The sequence below is a fragment of the Scyliorhinus torazame genome, chromosome 25 (assembly GCF_047496885.1).
Source record: "Scyliorhinus torazame isolate Kashiwa2021f chromosome 25, sScyTor2.1, whole genome shotgun sequence".
Lineage (NCBI taxonomy): Eukaryota > Metazoa > Chordata > Chondrichthyes > Carcharhiniformes > Scyliorhinidae > Scyliorhinus > Scyliorhinus torazame.
The window spans coordinates 14337264-14360774 of NC_092731.1; the positions used below are offsets into that span (position 1 = coordinate 14337264).

The 23511-nt window shown below is 51.1% G+C and overlaps 1 protein-coding gene across 1 annotated transcript in view; it reads left to right on the forward strand.

Moving 5' to 3' along the window:
* Window positions 1-275: 275 nt before the first annotated feature.
* LOC140402236 (glucagon receptor-like) overlaps window positions 276-23511 on the forward strand; it is a 245908-nt gene continuing 222672 nt past the window's right edge. Inside the window, exons 1-5 of the mRNA XM_072489863.1 lie at window positions 276-346; window positions 465-586; window positions 12275-12381; window positions 15533-15689; window positions 17973-18135. Of these exons, the coding sequence (XP_072345964.1) occupies window positions 12308-12381; window positions 15533-15689; window positions 17973-18135 (394 nt within the window). The 5' untranslated portion in view covers window positions 276-346; window positions 465-586; window positions 12275-12307. The remainder of the gene's footprint in view (window positions 347-464; window positions 587-12274; window positions 12382-15532; window positions 15690-17972; window positions 18136-23511) is intronic.

The following is a 23511-nucleotide window of genomic DNA, read 5'->3' on the forward strand; positions in this document are numbered from 1 at the left end:
GGGACTGAGAGACACCAGTCAGTGTACAGATATCTCCCTGAGAGAGAGAGGGGACTGAGAGACACCAGTCAGTGTACAGATATCTCCCCGAGAGAGAGAGGGGACTGAGAGACACCAGTCAGTGTACAGATATCTCCCTGAGAGAGGGGGGACTGAGAGACACCAGTCAGTGTACAGATATCTCCCTGAGAGAGAGAGGGGACTGAGGCAATTTTCAGAGTCCTGTTTTATTTTGCAGAGTTGGTCTGTAACCGCAGTTTCGACTCGTACGCTTGCTGGCCAGATGGGCGTCTAAACAGTACAGTGACTGTGCCTTGCCCCTGGTACCTGCCGTGGTTTGACAACGGTAAGTTCCTGTCTCGAAGTCGCAAGCCGTTTGAGTCGGAATCGTCCCACTGCATGACTGATCTCCCCCTCGTTCTCTCTCTCCCTTCCCTCTCTCCCTCTCTCTCTATCTCCCACAGTCAAGCACCATTTCGTCCTGAGGAAGTGTGGGCCCAACGGCGATTGGGTTAAAGACGATGAAAGTCATCCGTGGAGGAATCTCTCTGGATGTCTGTTCGACCCGGAGATTCTCGAGCAGCAGGTGAGATATTCAACGCTTGCTCTGAGGAAACCCCTGTTATAGACGGGGACTGTGCACGGTGCTCCGAGTGTGGGTCTGACCGAGGGATAGGGAGACCGGGACTGTGCACGGTGCTCCGAGTGTGGGTCCGACCGAGGGATACGGAGACGGGGACTGTGCACGGTGCTCCGAGTGTGGGTCTGACCGAGGGATACGGAGACCGGGACTGTGCACGGTGCTCCGAGTGAGGGTCTAACCGAGGGATACGGAGACCGGGACTGTGCACGGTGCTCCGAGTGTGGGTCTGACCGAGGGATACTGAGACCGGGACTGTGCACGGTGCTCCGAGTGTGGGTCTGACCGAGGGATACGGAGACCGGGACTGTGCACGGTGCTCCGAGTGTGGGTCTGACCGAGGGATACGGAGACCGGGACTGTGCACGGTGCTCCGAGTGAGGGTCTAACCGAGGGACACGGAGACCGGGACTGTGCACGGTGCTCCGAGTGTGGGTCTGACCGAGGGATATGGAGACCGGGACTGTGCACGGTGCTCCGAGTGTGGGTCTAACCGAGGGATACGGAGACCGGGACTGTGCACGGTGCTCCGAGTGTGGGTCTAACCGAGGGATACGGAGACCGGGACTGTGCACGGTGCTCCGAGTGTGGGACAAACCGAGGGACACGGAGACCGGGACTGTGCACGGTGCTCCGAGTGTGGGTCTGACCGAGGGATATGGAGACCGGGACTGTGCACGGTGCTCCGAGTGTGGATCTAACCGAGGGACACGGAGACCGGGACTGTGCACGGTGCTCCGAGTGTGGGTCTGACCGAGGGATACGGAGACCGGGACTGTGCACGGTGCTCCGAGTGTGGGTCTAACCGAGGGATACGGAGACCGGGACTGTGCACGGTGCTCCGAGTGTGGGTCTGACCGAGGGATACGGAGACCGGGACTGTGCACGGTGCTCCGAGTGTGGGTCTAACCGAGGGATACGGAGACCGGGACTGTGCACGGTGCTCCGAGTGTGGGTCTAACCGAGGGATATGGAGACCGGGACTGTGCACGGTGCTCCGAGTGTGGGTCTAACCGAGGGATACGGAGACCGGGACTGTGCACGGTGCTCAGAGTGTGGGTCTGACCGAGGAATACAGAGACCGGGACTGTGCACGGTGCTCCGAGTGTGGGTCTAACCGAGGGATAGGGAGACCGGGACTGTGCACGGTGCTCCGAGTGTGGGTCTGACCGAGGGATGCGGAGACCGGGACTGTGCACGGTGCTCCGAGTGTGGGTCTGACCGAGGGATACGGAGACCGGGACTGTGCACGGTGCTCCGAGTGTGGGTCTGACCGAGGGATACGGAGACCGGGACTGTGCACGGTGCTCCGAGTGTGGGTCTGACCGAGTGATACGGAGACCGGGACTGTGCACGGTGCTCCGAGTGTGGGTCTAACCGAGGGATAGGGAGACCGGGACTGCGCACGGTGCTCCGAGTGTGGGTCTGACCGAGGGATACGGACACCGGGACTGTGCACGGTGCTCCGAGTGTGGGTCTGACCGAGTGATACGGAGACCGGGACTGTGCACGGTGCTCCGAGTGTGGGTCTAACTGAGGGATAGGGAGACCGGGACTGTGCACGGTGCTCCGAGTGTGGGTCTGACCGAGGGATACGGAGACCGGGACTGTGCATGGTGCTCCGAGTGTGGGTCTAACCGAGGGATAGGGAGACCGGGACTGCGCACGGTGCTCCGAGTGTGGGTCTGACCGAGGGACACGGAGACCGGGACTGTGCACGGTGCTCCAAGTGTGGGCCTGACCGAGGGATACGGAGACCGGGACTGTGCACGGTGCTCCAAGTGTGGGCCTGACCGAGGGATACGGAGACCGGGACTGTGCATGGTGCTCCGAGTCTGGGTCTGACCGAGGGAAACGGAGACCGGGACTGTGCACGGTGCTCCGAGTTTGGGTCTGACCGCGGGATATGGAGACCGGGACTGTGCACGGTGCTCCGAGTGTGGGTCTGACCGAGGGATACGGAGACCGGGACTGTGCACGGTGCTCCGAGTGTGGGTCTAACCGCGGGATACGGAGACCGGGACTGTGCACGCTGCTCTGAGTGTGGGTCTAACCGAGGAATACGGAGACCGGGACTGTGCACGGTGCTCCGAGTGTGGGTCTAACCGAGGGATACGGAGACCGGGACTGTGCACGGTGCTCCGAGTGTGGGTCTGACCGAGGGACACGGAGACCGGGACTGTGCACGGTGCTCCGAGTGTGGGTCTGACCGAGGGATACTGAGACCGGGACTGTGCACGGTGCTCCGAGTGTGGGTCTAACCGAGGGATACGGAGACCGGGACTGTGCACGGGGCTCCGAGTGTGGGTCTGACCGAGGGATACGGAGACCGGGACTGTGCACGGGGCTCCGAGTGTGGGTCTAACCGAGGGATACGGAGACCGGGACTGTGCACGGTGCTCCGAGTGTTGGTCTGACCGAGGGATACGGAGACCGGGACTGTGCACGGTGCTCCGAGTGTGGGTCTGACCGAGGGATACGGAGACCGGGACTGTGCACCGTGCTCCGAGTGTGGGTCTGACCGAGGGACACGGAGACCGGGACTGTGCACGGTGCTCCGAGTGTGGGTCTGACCGAGGGATACGGAGACCGGGACTGTGCACGGTGCTCCGAGTGTGGGTCTAACCGAGGGATACGGAGACCGGGACTGTGCACGGGGCTCCGAGTGTGGGTCTGACCGAGGGAAAGGGAGACCGGGACTGTGCACGGTGCTCCGAGTGTGGGTCTAACCGAGGGATACGGAGACCGGGACTGTGCACGGTGCTCCGAGTGTGGGTCTAACCGAGGGATACAGAGACCGGGACTGTGCACGGTGCTCCGAGGGTGGGTCTGACCGAGGGATACGGAGACCGGGACTGTGCACGGTGCTCCGAGTGTGGGTCTAACCGAGGGACACGGAGACCGGGACTGTGCACGGTGCTCCGAGTGTGGGTCTGACCGAGGGACACGGAGACCGGGACTGTGCACGGTGCTCCGAGTGTGGGTCTGACCGAGGGATACGGAGACCGGGAGTGTACACGGTGCTCCGAGTGTGGGTCTAACTGAGGGATACGGAGACCGGGACTGTGCACAGTGCTCCGAGTGTGGGTCTGACCGAGGGATACGGAGACCGGGAGTGTACACGGTGCTCCGAGTGTGGGTCTAACCACGGGATACGGAGACCGGGACTGTGCACGGTGCTCCGAGTGTAGGTCTGAAAAGGGATAGGGAGACCGAGACTGTGCACGGTGCTCCGAGAGTTTGTCTGACCGAGGGATACGGAGACCGGGACTGTGCACGGTGCTCCGAGTGTTTGTCTGACCGAGGGATACGGAGACCGGGACAGTGCACGGTGCTCCGAGTGTGGGTCTAACCGAGGGATACGGAGACCGGGACTGTGCACGGTGCTCCGAGTGTGGGTCTGACCGAGGGATACGGAGACCTGGACTGTGCACGGTGCTCCGAGTGTGGGCCAAACCGAGGGATACGGAGACCGGGACTGTGCACGGTGCTCCGAGTGTGGGTCTGACCGAGGGATACGGAGACCGGGACTGTGCACGGTGCTCCGAGTGTGGGTCTAACCGAGGGATACGGAGACCGGGACTGTGCACGGTGCTCCGAGTGTGGGTCTGACCGCGGGATACGGGGACCGGGACTGTGCACGGTGCTCCGAGTGTGGGTCTAACCGAGGGATACGGAGACCGGGACTGTGCACGGGGCTCCGAGTGTGGGTCTGACGGAGGGACACTGAGACCGGGACTGTGCACGGTGCTCCGAGTGTGGGTCTGACCGAGGGTCACGGAGACCGGGACTGTGCACGGTGCTCCGAGTGTGGGTCTGACCGAGGGATACGGAGACCGGGACTGTGCACGATGCTCCGAGTGTGGGTCTTACCGAGGGACACGGAGACCGGGACTGTGCACGGTGCTCCGAGTGTGGGTCTAACCGAGGGATACGGAGACCGGGACTGTGCATGGTGCTTCGAGTGTCGGTCTGACCGAGGGACACGGAGACCGGGACTGTGCATGGTGCTCCGAGTGTGGGTCTGACCGCGGGATACGGGGACCGGGACTGTGCACGATGCTCCGAGTGTGGGTCTAACCGAGGGATACGGAGACCGGGACTGTGCACGGTGCTCCGAGTGTGGGTCTGACCGAGGGATACGGAGACCGGGACTGTGCACGGTGCTCCGAGTGTGGGTCTAACCGAGGGATACGGAGACCGGGACTGTGCACGGTGCTCCGAGTGTGGGACCAACCGAGGGATACGGAGACCGGGACTGTGCACGGTGCTCCAAGTGCGGGTCTAACCGAGGGATACGGAGACCGGGACTGTGCACGGAGCTCCGAATGTGGGTTTAACCGATGGATACGGAGACCGGGACTGTGCACGGTGCACCGAGTGTGCGTCTTAGCAAGGGATACGGAGACCGGGACTGTGCACTGTGCTCCGAGTGTGGGTCTAACCGAGGGATACGGAGACCGGGACTTTGCACGGTGCTCCGAGTCTGGGTCTAACCGAGGGATACGGAGACCGGGACTGTGCACGATGCTCCGAGTGTGGGTCGAACCGAGGGATACGGAGATCGGGACTGTGCACGGTGCTCCGAGTGTTGGTCTGACCGAGGGATACGGAGACCGGGACTGTGCACGGTGCTCAGAGTGTGGGTCTAACCGAGGGATACGGAGACCGGGACTGTGCACGGTGCTCCGAGTGTGGTTCTGACCGAGGGATATGGAGACCGGGACTGTGCACGGTGCTCCGAGTGTGGGTCGAACAGAGGGATACGGAGACCGGAACTGTGCACGGGGCTCCGAGTGTGGGTCTAACCGAGGGATACGGAGACCGGACTGTGCACAGTGCTCCGAGTGTTAGTCTGAGTGAGGGATACAGAGACCGTGACTGTGCACGGTGCTCCGAGTGTGGGTCCAACCGAGGGATATGGAGACCGTGACTATGCACGGTGCTCCGAGTGTGGGTCTGACCGAGGGATACGGAGACCGGGACTGTGCACGGTGCTCCGAGTGTGGGTCTAACCGAGGGATACGGAGACCAGGACTGTGCACGGTGCTCCGAGTGTGGGTCTGACCGAGGGATACGGAGACCGGGACTGTGCACGGTGCTCCGAGTGTGGGTCTGAAAAGGGATAGGGAGACCGGGACTGTGCACGGTGCTCCGAGTGTTTGTCTGAGTGAGGGATACGGAGACCATGACTGTGCACGATGCTCCGAGTGTGGGCCTGACCGAGGGATACGGAGACCGGGACTGTGCACGGTGCTCCGAGTGTGGGCCTGACCGAGGGATACGGAGACCGGGACTGTGCACGGTGCTCAGAGTGTGGGTCTAACCGAGGGATACAGAGACCGGGACTGTGCACGGTGCTCCGAGTGTGGGTCTGACCGAGGGATACGGAGACCGGGACTGTGCACGGTGCTCCGAGTGTGGGTCTGACCGAGGGATACGGAGACCTGGACTGTGGACTAAAAAAGTATTTAAAAAAAAAAAAAAAGACAAATTTTAATTTTAATTAATTGACGCAATGTCAGTTAGAGGGGTGCTGTGCTCTGACTGTGAGATGTGGCAGGTCCGGGAGGCTTCCAGTGTCCCGGATGGCTTCATCTGCAGAAAGTGCACCCAACTGCAGCTCCTCACAGACCGCATGGTTCGGTTGGAGCAGCAATTGGATGCACTTAGGAGCATGCAGGTGGCGGAAAGCGTCATAGATCGCAGTTATGTAAGTGTGGTCACACCCAAGGTGCAGGCAGAGAAATGGGTGACCACCAGAAAGGGCAGGCAGTCAGTGCAGGAATCCCCTGTGGTTGTCCCCCTCTCGAACAGATATACCCCTTTGGATACTGTCGGGGGGGATAGCCTATCAGGGGAAAACAGCAGCAGCCAGAGCAGTGGCACCACGGCTGGCTCTGATGTTCAGAAGGGAGGGTCAAAGCGCAGAAGAGTAATAGTTATAGGGGACTCTATAGTCAGGGGCACAGATAGGCGCTTCTGTGGACGTGAAAGAGACTCCAGGATGGTATGTTGCCTCCCTGGTGCCAGGGTCCAGGATGTCTCCGAACGGGTAGAGGGAATCCTGAAGGGGGAGGGCAAACAGGCAGAGGTCGTTGTACATATTGGTACTAACGACATAGGCAGGAAGGGGCATGAGGTCCTGCAGCAGGAGTTCAGGGAGCTAGGCAGAAAGTTAAAAGACAGGACCTCGAGGGTTGTAATCTCGGGATTACTCCCTGTGCCACGTGCCAGTGAGGCTAGAAATAGGAAGATAGAGCAGACAAACACGTGGCTAAACAGCTGGTGTAGGAGTGAGGGTTTCTGTTATCTGGACCACTGGGAGCTCTTCCGGGGCAGGTGTGACCTGTATAAGATGGACGGGTTGCATCTAAACCGGAGAGGCATAAATATCCTGGCCGCGAGGTTTGCTAGTGTCACACGGGAGGGTTTAAACTAGTATGGCAGGGGGGTGGGCACGGGAGCAATAGGTCAGAAGGTGAGAGCATTGAGGGAGAACTAGGGAATAGGGACAGTGTGGCTCTGAGGCAGCGCAGACGGGGAGAAGTTGCTGAACACAGCGGGTCTGGTGGCCTGAAGTGCATATGTTTTAATGCAAGGAGCATTACGGGTAAGGCAGATGAACTTAGAGCTTGGATTACTACTTGGAACTATGATGTTGTTGCCATTACAGAGACCTGGTTGAGGGAAGGGCAGGATTGGCAGCTAAACGTTCCAGGATTTAGATGTTTCAGGCGGGATAGAGGGGGATGTAAAAGGGGAGGTGGAGTTGCGCTACTTGTTCAGGAGAGTATCACAGCTATACAGCGAGAGGACACCTCAGAGGGCAGTGAGGCTATATGGGTAGAGATCAGGAATAAGAAGGGTGCAGTCACAATGTTGGGGGTATACTACAGGCCTCCCAACAGCCAGCGGGAGATAGAGGAGCAGATAGGTAGACAGATTTTGGAAAAGAGTAAAAACAACAGGGTTGTGGTGATGGGAGACTTCAACTTCCCCAATATTGACTGGGACTCACTTAGTGCCAGGGGCTTAGACGGGGCAGAGTTTGTAAGGAGCATCCAGGAGGGCTTCTTAAAACAATATGTAAACAGTCCAACTAGGGAAGGGGCGGTACTGGACCTGGTATTGGGGAATGAGCCCGGCCAGGTGGTAGATGTTTCAGTAGGGGAGCATTTCGGTAACAGTGACCACAATTCAGTAAGTTTTAAAGTACTGGTGGACAAGGATAAGAGTGGTCCGAGGATGAATGTGCTAAATTGGGGGAAGGCTAATTATAACAATATTAGGCGGGAACTGAAGAACATAGATTGGGGGCGGATGTTTGAGGGCAAATCAACATCTGACATGTGGGAGGCTTTCAAGTGTCAGTTGATAGGAATACAGGACAGGCATGTTCCTGTGAGGAAGAAAGATAAATACGGCAATTTTCGGGAACCTTGGATGACGAGTGATATTGTAGGCCTCGTCAAAAAGAAAAAGGAGGCATTTGTCAGGGCTAAAAGGCTGGGAACAGACGAAGCCTGTGTGGCATATAAGGAAAGTAGGAAGGAACTTAAGCAAGGAGTCAGGAGGGCTAGAAGGGGTCATGAAAAGGCATTGGCAAATAGGGTTAAGGAAAATCCCAAGGCTTTTTACACTTACATAAAAAGTAAGAGGGTAGCCAGGGAAAGGGTTGGCCCACTGAAGGATAGGCAAGGGAATCTATGTGTGGAGCCAGAGGAAATGGGCGAGGTACTAAATGAATACTTTGCATCAGTATTCACCAAAGAGAAGGAATTGGTAGATGTTGAGTCTGGAGAAGGGGGTGTAGATAGCCTGGGTCACATTGTGATCCAAAAAGACGAGGTGTTGGGTGTCTTAAAAAATATTAAGGTAGATAAGTCCCCAGGGCCGGATGGGATCTACCCCAGAATACTGAAGGAGGCTGGAGAGGAAATTGCTGAGGCCTTGACAGAAATCTTTGGATCCTCGCTGTCTTCAGGGGATGTCCCGGAGGACTGGAGAATAGCCAATGTTGTTCCTCTGTTTAAGAAGGGTGGCAGGGATAATCCCGGGAACTACAGGCCGGTGAGCCTTACTTCAGTGGTAGGGAAATTACTGGAGAGAATTCTTCGAGACAGGATCTACTCCCATTTGGAAGCAAATGGACGTATTAGTGAGAGGCAGCACGGTTTTGTGAAGGGGAGGTCGTGTCTCACTAACTTGATAGAGTTTTTCGAGGAGGTCACTAAGATGATTGATGCAGGTAGGGCAGTAGATGTTGTCTATATGGACTTCAGTAAGGCCTTTGACAAGGTCCCTCATGGTAGACTAGTACAAAAGGTGAAGTCACACGGGATCAGGGGTGAACTGGCAAGGTGGATACAGAACTGGCTAGGCCATAGAAGGCAGAGGGTAGCAATGGAGGGATGCTTTTCTAATTGGAGGGCTGTGACCAGTGGTGTTCCACAGGGATCAGTGCTGGGACCTTTGCTCTTTGTAGTATATATAAATGATTTGGAGGAAAATGTAACTGGTCTGATTAGTAAGTTTGCAGACGACACAAAGGTTGGTGGAATTGCGGATAGCGATGAGGACTGTCTGAGGATACAGCAGGATTTAGATTGTCTGGAGACTTGGGCGGAGAGATGGCAGATGGAGTTTAACCTGGACAAATGTGAGGTAATGCATTTTGGAAGGGCTAATGCAGGTAGGGAATATACAGTGAATGGTAGAACCCTCAAGAGTATTGAAAGTCAAAGAGATCTAGGAGTACAGGTCCACAGATCACTGAAAGGGGCTACACAGGTGGAGAAGGTAGTCAAGAAGGCATACGGCATGCTTGCCTTCATTGGCCGGGGCATTGAGTATAAGAATTGGCAAGTCATGTTGCAGCTGTATAGAACCTTAGTTAGGCCACACTTGGAGTATAGTGTTCAATTCTGGTCGCCACACTACCAGAAGGATGTGGAGGCTTTAGAGAGGGTGCAGAAGAGATTTACCAGAATGTTGCCTGGTATGGAGGGCATAAGCTATGAGGAGCGATTGAATAAACTCGGTTTGTTCTCACTGGAACGAAGGAGGTTGAGGGGCGACCTGATAGAGGTATACAAAATTATGAGGGGCATAGACAGAGTGGATAGTCAGAGGCTTTTCCCCAGGGTAGAGGGGTCAATTACTAGGGGGCATAGGTTTAAGGTGAGAGGGGCAAAGTTTAGAGTAGATGTACGAGGCAAGTTTTTTACGCAGAGGGTAGTGGGTGCCTGGAACTCGCTACCGGAGGAGGTAGTGGAGGCAGGGACGATAGTGACATTTAAGGGGCATCTTGACAAATATATGAATAGGATGGGAATAGAAGGATACGGACCCAGGAAGTGTAGAAGATTGTAGTTTAGTCGGGCAGTATGGTCGGCACGGGCTTGGAGGGCCGAAGGGCCTGTTCCTGTGCTGTACATTTCTTTGTTCTTTCTTTGTTTGTTCTGTGCACGGTGCTCCGAGTGTGGGTCTGACCGAGGGACACGGAGACCGGGACTGTGCACGGTGCTCCGAGTGTGGGTCTGACCGAGGGATACGGAGACCGGGACTGTGCATGGTGCTCCGAGTGTGGGTCTGACCGCGGGATACGGGGACCGGGACTGTGCACGGTGCTCCGAGTGTGGCTCTAACCGAGGGATACGGAGACCTGGACTGTGCACGGTGCTCCGAGTGTGGGTCTGACCGTGGGATACGGAGACCCGGACTGTGCACGGTGCTCCGAGTGTGGGTCTAACCGAGGGATACGGAGACCGGGACTGTGCACGGTGCTCCGAGTGTGGGACGAACCGAGGGATACGGAGACCGGGACTGTGCACGGTGCTCCAAGTGCGGGTCTAACCGAGGGATACGGAGACCGGGACTGTGCACGGAGCTCCGAATGTGGGTTTAACCGAGGGATACGGAGACCGGGACTGTGCACGGTGCACCGAGTGTGGGTCTTAGCAAGGGATACGGAGACCGGGACTGTGCACTGTGCTCCGAGTGTGGGTCTAACCGAGGGATACGGAGACCGGGACTGTGCACGGTGCTCCGAGTCTGGGTCTAACCGAGGGATACGGAGACCGGGACTGTGCACGATGCTCCGAGTGTGGGTCGAACCGAGGGATACGGAGATCGGGACTGTGCACGGTGCTCCGAGTGTTGGTCTGACCGAGGGATACGGAGACCGGGACTGTGCACGGTGCTCAGAGTGTGGGTCTAACCGAGGGATACGGAGACCGGGACTGTGCACGGTGCTCCCAGTGTGGTTCTGACCGAGGGATATGGAGACCGGGACTGTGCACGGTGCTCCGAGTGTGGGTCGAACAGAGGGATACGGAGACCGGGACTGTGCACGGCGCTCCGAGTGTGGGTCTAACCGAGGGATACGGAGAACGGGACTGTGCACGGTGCTCCGAGTGTGGGTCTAACCGAGGGATACGGAGACCGGGATTGTGCACGGTGCTCCGAGTGTGGGTCTAACCGAGGGATACGGAGACCGGGACTGTGCACGGTGCTCCGAGTGTGGGTCTAACCGAGGGATACGGAGACCGGGACTGTGCACGGTGCTCCGAGTGTGGTTCTGACCGAGGGATATGGAGACCGGGACTGTGCACGGTGCTCCGAGTGTGGGTCTGACCGAGGGAAACGGAGACCGGGACTGTGCACGGTGCTCCGAGTGTGGGTCTGACCGAGGGATACGGAGACCGGGACTGTGCACGGTGCTCCGAGTATGGGTCTAACCGAGGGATACGGAGATCGGGACTGTGCACGGTGCTCCGAGTGTGTGTCTAACTGAGGGATACGGGGACCGGGACTGTGCACGGTGCTCCGAGTGTGGGTCTGACCGAGGGATACGGAGTCCGGGACTGTGCACGGTGCTCCCTGTGTGGGTCTGACCGATGGATAGGGAGACCGGGACTGTGCACGGTGCTCCGAGTGTGGGACCAACTGAGCGATATGGAGACCGGGACTGTGCACGGTGCTCGAGTGTGGGTCTGACCGAGGGACACAGAGACCGGGACTGTGCACGGTGCTCCGAGTGTGGGTCTGACCGAGGGATACAGAGACCGGCACTGTGCACGGTGCTCCGAGTGTGGGTCTGACCGAGGGATACGGAGACCGGGACTGTGCACGGTGCTCCGAGTGTGGGTCTAACCGAGGGATACGGAGACCGGGACTGTGCACGGTGCTCCGAGTGTGGGTCTGACCGAGGGATACGGAGACCGGGACTGTGCACGGTGCTCCGAGTGTGGGTCGAACCGAGCGATACGGAGACCGGGACTGTGCACGGTGCTCCGAGTGTGGGTCGAACCGAGCGATACGGAGACCGGGACTGTGCACGGTGCTCCGAGTGTGGGTCTAACCGAGGGATACGGAGACCGGGACTGTGCACGGTGCTCCGAGTGTGGGTCTAACCGAGGGATACGGAGACCGGGACTGTGCACGGTGCTCCGAGTGTGGGTCTAACCGAGGGATACGGAGACCGGGACTGTGCACGGTGCTCCGAGTGTGGGTCGAACCGAGCGATACGGAGACCGGGACTGTGCACGGTGCTCCCAGTCTGGGTCTAACCGAGGGATATGGTTGTTTGCGTTTGAAGTTAAGGTTTGTGAGATATCTTTTCTCTTGCAGACAGGCACCGAACACACTCTGGAGAAATTTCGAATGATGTACAATATCGGGTATGCCGTCTCCCTCACTGCCCTGGTCCTGGCCTGCGTGATCCTCATCGTTTTCAGGTACTGACCCTCTGACAGTGCAGCACTCCCTCAGTACTGACGCTCCGACAGTGCAGCACTCCCTCAGTACTGACCCTCTGACAGTGCGGCACTCCCTCAGTACTGACCCTCTGACAGTGCGGGGCTCCCTCAGTACTGACCCTCTGACAGTGCAGCACTCCCTCAGTACTGACCCTCTGACAGTGCGACACTCCCTCAGTACTGACCCTCTGACAGTGCGGCACTCCCTCAGTACTGACCCTCTGACAGTGCGGCACTCCCTCAGTACTGACGCTCTGACAGTGCAGCGCTCCCTCAGTACTGACCCTCTGACAGTGCAGCACTCCCTCAGTACTGACCCTCTGACAGTGCGGCACTCCCTCAGTACTGACCCTCTGACAGTGCGGCACTCCCTCAGTACTGACCCTCTGACAGTGCAGCACTCCCTCAGTACTGACCCTCTGACAGTGCGGGGCTCCCTCAGTACTGACCCTCTGACAGTGCAGCACTCCCTCAGTACTGACCCTCTGACAGTGCGGCACTCCCTCAGTACTGACCCTCTGACAGTGCAGCGCTCCCTCAGTACTGACCCTCTGACAGTGCAGCACTCCCTCAGTACTTACCTTCTGACAGTGCGGCACTCCCTCAGTACTGACCCTCTGACAGTGCAGCGCTCCCTCAGTACTGACCCTCTGACAGTGCGGCACTCCCTCAGTACTGACCCTCTGACAGTGCGGCACTCCCTCAGTACTGACCCTCTGACAGTGCAGCGCTCCCTCAGTACTGACCCTCTGACAGTGCGGCACTCCCTCAGTACTGACCCTCTGACAGTGCGGCACTCCCTCAGCACTGACCATCTGACAGTGCGGCACTCCCTCAGTACTGACCCTCTGACAGTGCAGCACTCCCTCAGTACTGACCCTCTGACAGTGCGGCACTCCCTCAGTACTGACCCTCTGACAGTGCGGCACTCCCTCAGTACTGACCCTCTGACAGTGCAGCACTCCCTCAGTACTGACCCTCTGACAGTGCGGCACTCCCTCAGTACTGACCCTCTGACAGTGCGGCGCTCCCTCAGTACTGACCCTCTGACAGTGCGGCACTCCCTCAGTACTGACCCTCTGACAGTGCAGCACTCCCTCAGTACTGATCCTCTGACAGTGCAGCACTCCCTCAGTACCGACCCTCTGACAGTGCGGCACTCCCTCAGCACTGACCCTCTGACAGTGCGGCGCTCCCTCAGTACTGACCCTCTGACAGTGCGGCACTCCCTCAGTACTGACCCTCTGACAGTGCAGCACTCCCTCCGTACTGATCCTCTGACAGTGCAGCACTCCCTCAGTACTGACCCTCTGACAGTGCGGCACTCCCTCAGTACTGACCCTCTGACAGTGCAGCACTCCCTCAGTACTGACCCTCTGACAGTGCAGCACTCCCTCAGTACTGACCCTCTGACAGTGCAGCACTCCCTCAGCACTGACCCTCTGACAGTGCAGCGCTCCCTCAGTACTGACCCTCTGACAGTGCGGCACTCCCTCAGTACTGACCCTCTGACAGTGCGGCACTCCCTCAGTACTGACCTTCTGACAGTGCGGCACTCCCTCAGTACTGACCCTCTGACAGTGCGGCACTCCCTCAGTACTGACCCTCTGACAGTGCAGCACTCCCTCAGTACTGACCCTCTGACAGTGCGGCACTCCCTCAGTACTGACCCTCTGACAGTGCAGCACTCCCTCAGTACTGACCCTCCGACAGTGCGGCACTCCCTCAGTACTGACCCTCTGACAGTGCAGCACTCCCTCAGTACTGACCCTCTGACAGTGCAGCACTCCCTCAGTACTGACCCTCTGACAGTGCGGCACTCCCTCAGTACTGACCCTCTGACAGTGCGGCACCCCCTCAGCACTGACCCTCTGACAGTGCGGCACTCCCTCAGTACTGACCCTCTGACAGTGCAGCACTCCCTCAGTACTGACCCTCTGACAGTGCGGCACTCCCTCAGTACTGACCCTCTGACAGTGCGGGGCTCCCTCAGTACTGACCCTCTGACAGTGCGGCACTCCCTCAGTACTGACCCTCTGACAGTGCGGCACTCCCTCAGTACTGACCCTCTGACAGTGCGGCACTCCCTCAGTACTGACCCTCTGACAGTGCGGCACTCCCTCAGTACTGACCCTCTGACAGTGCGGCACTCCCTCAGTACTGACCCTCCGACAGTGCGGCGCTCCCTCAGTACTGACCCTCTGACATGCGGCGCTCCCTCAGTACTGACCCTCTGACAGTGCGGCGCTCCCTCAGTACTGACCCTCTCACAGTGCGGCACTCCCTCAGTACTGACCCTCTGACAGTGCGGCACTCCCTCAGTACTGACCCTCTGACAGTGCAGCACTCCCTCAGTACTGACCCTCTGACAGTGCGGCACTCCCTCAGTACTGACCCTCTGACAGTGCGGGGCTCCCTCAGTACTGACCCTCTGACAGTGCGGCACTCCCTCAGTACTGACCCTCTGACAGTGCGGCACTCCCTCAGTACTGACCCTCCGACAGTGCGGCGCTCCCTCAGTACTGACCCTCTGACATGCGGCGCTCCCTCAGTACTGACCCTCTGACAGTGCGGCGCTCCCTCAGTACTGACCCTCTGACAGTGCGGCACTCCCTCAGTACTGACCCTCTGACATGCGGCGCTCCCTCAGTACTGACCCTCTGACAGCGCAGAACTCCCTCAGTACTGACCCTCTGACAGTGCGGCGCTCCCTCAGTACTGACCCTCTCACAGTGCGGCACTCCCTCAGTACTGACCCTCTGACAGTGCGGCACTCCCTCAGTACTGACCCTCTGACAGTGCAGCACTCCCTCAGTACTGACCCTCTGACAGTGCGGCGCTCCCTCAGTACTGACCCTCTGACAGTGCGGCACTCCCTCAGTACTGACCCTCTGACAGTGCGGCACTCCCTCAGTACTGACCCTCTGACAGTGCAGCACTCCCTCAGTACTGACCCTCTGACAGTGCGGCACTCCCTCAGTACTGACCCTCTGACAGTGCGGCGCTCCCTCAGTACTGACCCTCTGACAGTGCGGGGCTCCCTCAGTTTTGAGGAGAATACAGTGACTGACTCTCCCCAGTGATGTTGTCTTTTACCGTCCCTCCTTTCTGTCCCCCTCCGTCTCTCCAGGAGGTTGCACTGCACTCGAAATTACATCCACCTCAACCTCTTTGTGTCCTTCATTTTACGAGCTGCGTCTATTCTCACTCGGGACGGTCTCCTTTGGAGTCGGTTAAACCCAGCGATCGACGACCCAAAGGACATGATGTCCCGGCTCGATGAACAGGTGAGTGTCGGTATTTCTCCAGTCCCTCCAATTCTCATCCTCCTCGTCAAATCCCTCCCTCCCTCCCTCCCTCCCTATCTCTGTAACCTCCTCCAGCCCCTACAATTCCCATCCTCCTCTTCAAATCCCTCCCTCGCTCCCTCCCTCCCTATCTCTGTAACCTCCTCCAGCTCCGACAATTCTCATCCTCCTGTTCAAATCCCTCCCTCCCTCCCTATCTCTGTAACCTCCTCCAGCCCCTACAATTCTCATCCTCCTGTTCAAATCCCTCCCTCCCTCCCTATCTCTGTAACCTCCTCCAGCCCCTACAATTCCCATCCTCCTCTTCAAATCCCTCCCTCCCTCCCTATCTCTGTAACCTCCTCCAGCCCCTACAATTCTCATCCTCCTGTTCAAATCCCTCCCTCTCTCCCTATCTCTGTAACCTCCTCCAGCCCCTACAATTCTCATCCTCCTGTTCAAATCCCTCCCTCCCTCCCTATCTCTGTAACCTCCTTCAGCCCCTACAATTCCCATCTTCCTGTTCAAATCCCTCCCTCTCTCCCTATCTCTGTAACCTCCTCCAGCCCCTACAATTCCCATCTTCCTGTTCAAATCCCTCCCTCGCCCTCCTCCCTCCCTATCTCTGTAACCTCCTCCAGCCCCGACAATTCCCATCTTCCTGTTCAAATCCCTCCCTCGCCCTCCTCCCTCCCTATCTCTGTAACCTCCTCCAGCCCCTACAATTCTCCTCCTCCTGTTCAAATCCCTCCCTCCCTCCCTATCTCTGTAACCTCCTCCAGCCCCGACAATTCCCATCCTCCTGTTCAAATCCCTCCCTCCCTCCCTATCTCTGTAACCTCCTCCAGCCCCGACAATTCTCATCCTCCTGTTCAAATACCTCCCTCGCTCCCTATCTCTGTAACCTCCTCCAGACACTACAATTCCCATCCTCCTGTTCAAATCCCTCCCTCCCTCCCTATCTCTGTAACCTCCTCCAGCCCCTACAATTCTCATACTCCTGTTCAAATACCTCCCTCGTCCCCTCCCTCCCTATCTCTGTAACCTCCTCCAGCCCCTACAATTCTCATCCTCCTGTTCAAATCCCTCCCTCCCTCACTATCTCTGTAACCTACATCTCTCCGATATCTCTGCGTTATGCCCATTTCGGCCACTGGGGGCTCTTTGGGGGAGAGGGTGTGGGTGGGGGACCCTACCCTAGACCTGTCTCATTCTCTCTGTCTCTCCAACTCTCGCTCTCTCCCTCTCAATATTTCTCCCTCTCTCTCTATCTATATCTCTCTCTCCGTTTCTCTCTCTCTGTCTGTCTGTCTATCTCTGTCTGTCAAACTCTCTCTCTTTCCATCTCTCTCTCACTCTCTGTCTCTCTCTCTCTGTCTCTCTCTCTCTCTATGACTCTCCCTCTCTGTCTCTCTCTCTGTCTCTCACTCTCTGTCTCTCTCTATGTCTCTCTCTCTCCGTTTCTGTCTCTCTCTCTCTGTCTCTCTCTCTCTCTCTGTCTCTCTATGTCTCTCTCTCTGTCTCTCTCTCTGTCTCGCTCTCTCTCACTCTCTCCGTCTCTCTCTCTCTCTGTCTCTCTCTGTCTCTCTCTCTCTCTCTCTCTGTCTCTCTCCCTCTCTCTATCTCTCCCCATCACTCTCTCTCTCCATTTTTCTCTCTCCAGCTCTCTTTTGCGCTCCATCTCTCTCGCATCGCTCTCCATTTCTCTCTCTCTCGTTCAACATCTCTCCCTCTTCATCCCTCTCTCTGTCTCTCTCCACCTCTTTCTCCCTCCACCTCTCTCTCTCGCCACCTCTCTCTTTGTAGCTGTCAATCCATCTCTCTCTCTCTCTCAGTCTCTCTCTATCTGCGTCTCTCTCTCTCTGCCTCCGTCTCTCTCTGTCTCTCTTTGTCTCTCTCTCTCTCTCTCTCTGTCTCTCTCTCCGTCTCTGTCTCTCTCTCTCTCTGTCTCTCTCTGTCTCTCTCTCTGTCTGTCTCTCTCTCTGTCTGTCTCTCTCTCTGTCTCTGTCTCTCTGTCTATCTCTCTGTCTCTCTGTCTCTCTCTCTCTCTCTCTGTCTCTCTTTGTCTCTCTCTCTCTCCCTCTCTGTCAATCTCCCTCTCTCTCTGTCTCTCTCTCTCACCATCTCAGCGTTGGAGGGTGGGGCGGGGCGGGGGAGTTTGAAGTTTGACCTGGAAAACCCTCGGGATTTGCGGATGGTGTAACCGATTCGTGGATGTAAGATTCTCTCTCCCCCTCTCTCTCCCGCTCGCTCACTCTCTCCGTTTCTTTGTCCTGTGTTAAGGCAGCAGTGATACCGTGTAGGATAATGCACATACTGTCTCAGTACTGTATCCTCGCCAATTATTACTGGCTACTGGTCGAAGGAATGTACCTCCACAATCTCCTGGTGTTCATGGTCCTGACGGAGAAGACGAACTACCTGGTGTACATGACCTGCGGATGGGGTAAGCGTTCGGGAACAGATCGCGACCAGAATTGATCATGTCGCAGTCGACATCCGCTGTGCGTCGGGGCTGGAGGGAGCGGATGTCGAAGGTGGGGGGGGGGGGGGATTAGTGCGTCGATCGAGCGGGGATAGTGGGGGCTGCTTTGCCCTGGGTGGTGTCGAGATTCTCCAGTGTCGTTGGAGCTCCCAGTGATGATGGCGCTCAGCTTAAATTCTGGGCTCCTCCAAATCCCCCCCACCCCACCTCCCCACTCAACAATATCACATCCCTCCCTCCAAAGAAGTCTCACTCCTCCTGACCCCGCCCACAGAACAAAAAAGGAACAAGCTGCAAAAACAAACAAACACGAATTGATCAGTGATTAACCGCGTTAGTGCTTTTTAACAAAAATATAAATTGATCACTGATTAACTGCGTTAGTGCTTTTTAACATAAAATATAAACTGATCACTGATTAACTGCTTTAGTGCTTTTGAACAAAATATAAATTGATCAGTGATTAACTGCTTTAGTGCTTTTTAACAAAATATAAACTGATCACTGATTAACTGCTTTAGTGCTTTTTAACAAAAATATAAACTGATCATTGATTAACTGCGTTAGTGCTTTTTAACAAAATATAAACTGATCACTGATTAACTGCGTTAGTGCTTTTTAACATAAAATATAAACTGATCACTGATTAACTGCGTTAGTGCTTTTTAACAAAAATATAAACTGATCATTGATTAACTGCGTTAGTGCTTTTTACCAGAAATATAAATTGATCACTGATTAACTGCGTTAGTGCTTTTTAACATAAAATATAAACTGATCACTGATTAACTGCGTTAGTGCTTTTTAACATAAAATATAAATTGATCATTGATTAACTGCGTTAGTGCTTTTTAACAAAAATATAAATTGATCACTGATTAACTGCGTGAGTGCTTTTTAACAAAAATATAAATTGATCATTGATTAACTGCGTTAGTGCTTTTTACCAGAATTATAAATTGATCATTGATTAACTGCGTTAGTCCTTTTTAACAAAAATATAAACTGATCATTGATTAACTGCGTTAGTGCTTTTTACCAGAAATATAAATTGATCACTGATTAACTGCGTTAGTGCTTTTTAACATAAAATATAAACTGATCACTGATTAACTGCGTTAGTGCTTTTTAACATAAAATATAAATTGATCATTGATTAACTGCGTTAGTGCTTTTTAACAAAAATATAAATTGATCACTGATTAACTGCGTTAGTGCTTTTTAACATAAAATATAAACTGATCACTGATTAACTGCTTTAGTGCTTTTGAACAAAATATAAATTGATCATTGATTAACTGCGTTAGTGCTTTTTAACAAAAATATAAATTGATCATTGATTAACTGCGTTAGTGCTTTTGAACAAAAATATAAATTGATCACTGATTAACTGCTTTAGTGCTTTTTAACAAAAATATAAATTGATCATTGATTAACTGCGTTAGTGCTTTTTAACAAAAATATAAATTGATCATTGATTAACTGCGTTAGTGCTTTTTAACAAAAATATAAATTGATCATTGATTAACTGCGTTAGTGCTTTTGAACAAAAATATAAATTGATCACTGATTAACTGCTTTAGTGCTTTTTAACAAAAATATAAATTGACCATTGATTAACTGCGTTAGTGCTTTTTAATAAAAATATAAATTGATCACTGATTAACTGCTTTAGTGCTTATTAACAAAAATATAAATTGATCACTGATTAACTGCGTTAGTGCTTTTTAACAAAAATATGAATTGATCACTGATTAACTGCGTTAGTGCTTTTTAACAAAAATATAAATTGATCACTGATTAACTGCGTTAGTGCTTTTTACCAGAAATATAAATTGATCATTGATTAACTGCTTTAGTGCTTTTTAACATAAAATATAAACTGATCACTGATTAACTGCGTTAGTGCTTTTTAACAAAAATATAAACTGATCATTGATTAACTGCGTTAGTGCTTTTTACCAGAAATATAAATTGATCACTGATTAACTGCGTTAGTGCTTTTTAACATAAAATATAAACTGATCACTGATTAACTGCGTTAGTGCTTTTTAACATAAAATATAAATTGATCACTGATTAACTGCGTTAGTGCTTTTTAACAAAAATATAAATTGATCACTGATTAACTGCGTGAGTGCTTTTTAACAAAAATATAAATTGATCATTGATTAACTGCGTTAGTGCTTTTTACCAGAATTATAAATTGATCATTGATTAACTGCGTTAGTCCTTTTTAACAAAAATATAAACTGATCATTGATTAACTGCGTTAGTGCTTTTTACCAGAAATATAAATTGATCACTGATTAACTGCGTTAGTGCTTTTTAACATAAAATATAAACTGATCACTGATTAACTGCGTTCGTGCTTTTTAACATAAAATATAAATTGATCATTGATTAACTGCGTTAGTGCTTTTTAACAAAAATATAAATTGATCACTGATTAACTGCGTTAGTGCTTTTTAACATAAAATATAAACTGATCACTGATTAACTGCGTTAGTGCTTTTTAACATAAAATATAAATTGATCATTGATTAACTGCGTTAGTGCTTTTTAACAAAAATATAAATTGATCACTGATTAACTGCGTTAGTGCTTTTTAACATAAAATATAAACTGATCACTGATTAACTGCTTTAGTGCTTTTGAACAAAATATAAATTGATCATTGATTAACTGCGTTAGTGCTTTTTAACAAAAATATAAATTGATCATTGATTAACTGCGTTAGTGCTTTTGAACAAAAATATAAATTGATCACTGATTAACTGCTTTAGTGCTTTTTAACAAAAATATAAATTGATCATTGATTAACTGCGTTAGTGCTTTTTAACAAAAATATAAATTGATCATTGATTAACTGCGTTAGTGCTTTTTAACAAAAATATAAATTGATCATTGATTAACTGCGTTAGTGCTTTTGAACAAAAATATAAATTGATCACTGATTAACTGCTTTAGTGCTTTTTAACAAAAATATAAATTGACCATTGATTAACTGCGTTAGTGCTTTTTAATAAAAATATAAATTGATCACTGATTAACTGCTTTAGTGCTTATTAACAAAAATATAAATTGATCACTGATTAACTGCGTTAGTGCTTTTTAACAAAAATATGAATTGATCACTGATTAACTGCGTTAGTGCTTTTTAACAAAAATATAAATTGATCACTGATTAACTGCGTTAGTGCTTTTTACCAGAAATATAAATTGATCATTGATTAACTGCTTTAGTGCTTTTTAACAAAAATATAAACTGATCCTTGATTAACTGCTTTAGTGCTTTCGACCAGAAATATAAATTGATCATTGATTAACTGCGTTAGTGCTTTCTACCAGAAATATAAATTGATCTCTGATTAACTGCTTTAGTGCTTTCGACCAGAAATATAAATTGATCATTGATTAACTGCGTTAGTGCTTTCTACCAAAAATATAAATTGATCATTGATTAACTGCGTTAGTGCTTTCGACCAGAAATATAAATTGATCACTGATTAACTGCTTTAGTGCTTTCGACCAGAAAAATAAATTGATCACTGATTAACCGCGTTAGTGCTTTCTACCAGAAAGATAAATTGATCATTGATTTACTGCGTTAGTGCTTTTTCACAAAAATATAAATTGATCACTGATTAACTGCTTCAGTGCTTTTTAACAAAAATATAAACTGATCATTGATTAACTGCGTTAGTGCTTTCGACCAGAAATATAAACTGATCATTGATTAACTGCGTTAGTGCTTTTTAACAGAAATATAAATTGATCATTGATTAACTGCGTTAGTGCTTTTTAACAAAAATATAAATTGATCACTGATTAACTGCGTTAGTGCTTTTTAACAAAAATATAAATTGATCATTGATTAACTGCGTTAGTGCTTTCGACCAGAAATATAAATTGATCACTGATTAACTGCGTTAGTGCTTTTTAACAAAAATATAAATTGATCACTGATTAACTGCGTTAGTGCTTTTTAACAAAAATATAAACTGATCATTGATTAACTGCGTTAGTGCTTTTTAACAAAAATATAAACTGATCATTGATTAACTGCTTTAGTGCTTTTTAACAAAAATGTAAACTGATCATTGATTAACTGAGTTAGTGCTTTTTAACAAAAATATAAATTGATCATTGATTAACTGCTTTAGTGCTTTTTAACAAAAATATAAATTGATCATTGATTAACTGCTTTAGTGCTTTTTACCAGAAATATAAACTGATCATTGATTAACTGCTTTAGTGCTTTCTACCAGAAATATAAACTGATCACTGATTAACTGCGTTAGTGCTTTCTACCAGAAATATAAACTGATCACTGATTAACTGCGTTAGTGCTTTTTAACAAAAATATAAATTGATCACATATTAACTGCGTTAGTGCTTTTTAACAAAAATATAAATTGATCATTGATTAACTGCGTTAGTGCTTTCTACCAGAAATATAAACTGATCACTGATTAACTGCGTTAGTGCTTTTTAACAAAAATATAAATTGATCACTGATTAACTGCGTTAGTGCTTTTTAACAAAAATATAAATTGATCATTGATTAACTGCGTTAGTGCTTTTTAACAAAAATATAAATTGATCATTGATTAACTGCATTAGTGCTTTTTACCAGAAATATAAATTGATCATTGATTAACTGCTTTAGTGCTTTCTACCAGAAATATAAATTGATCATTGATTAACTGCGTTAGTGCTTTCTACCAGAAATATAAACTGATCACTGATTAACTGCGTTAGTGCTTTTTAACAAAAATATAAATTGATCACTGATTAACTGCGTTAGTGCTTTTTAACAAAAATATAAATTGATCATTGATTAACTGCGTTAGTGCTTTTTAACAAAAATATAAATTGATCATTGATTAACTGCATTAGTGCTTTTTACCACAAATATAAATTGATCATTGATTAACTGCTTTAGTGCTTTCTACCAGAAATATAAATTGATCATTGATTAACTGCGTTAGTGCTTTTTAACATAAATATAAATTGATCATTGATTAACTGCTTTGGTGCTTTTTAACAAAAATATAAATTGATCACTGATTAACTGCTTTAGTGCTTTCTACCAGAAATATAAATTGATCATTGATTAACTGCGTGAGTGCTTTTTACCAGAAATATATATTGATCATTGATTAACTGCGTTAGTGCTTTCTACCAGAAATATAAATTGATCATTGATTAACTGCGTTAGTGCTTTCTACCAGAAATATAAATTGATCATTGATTATCTGCTTTAGTGCTTTTTAACTAAAATATAAATTGATCACTGATTAACTGCGTTAGTGCTTTTTAACAAAAATATAA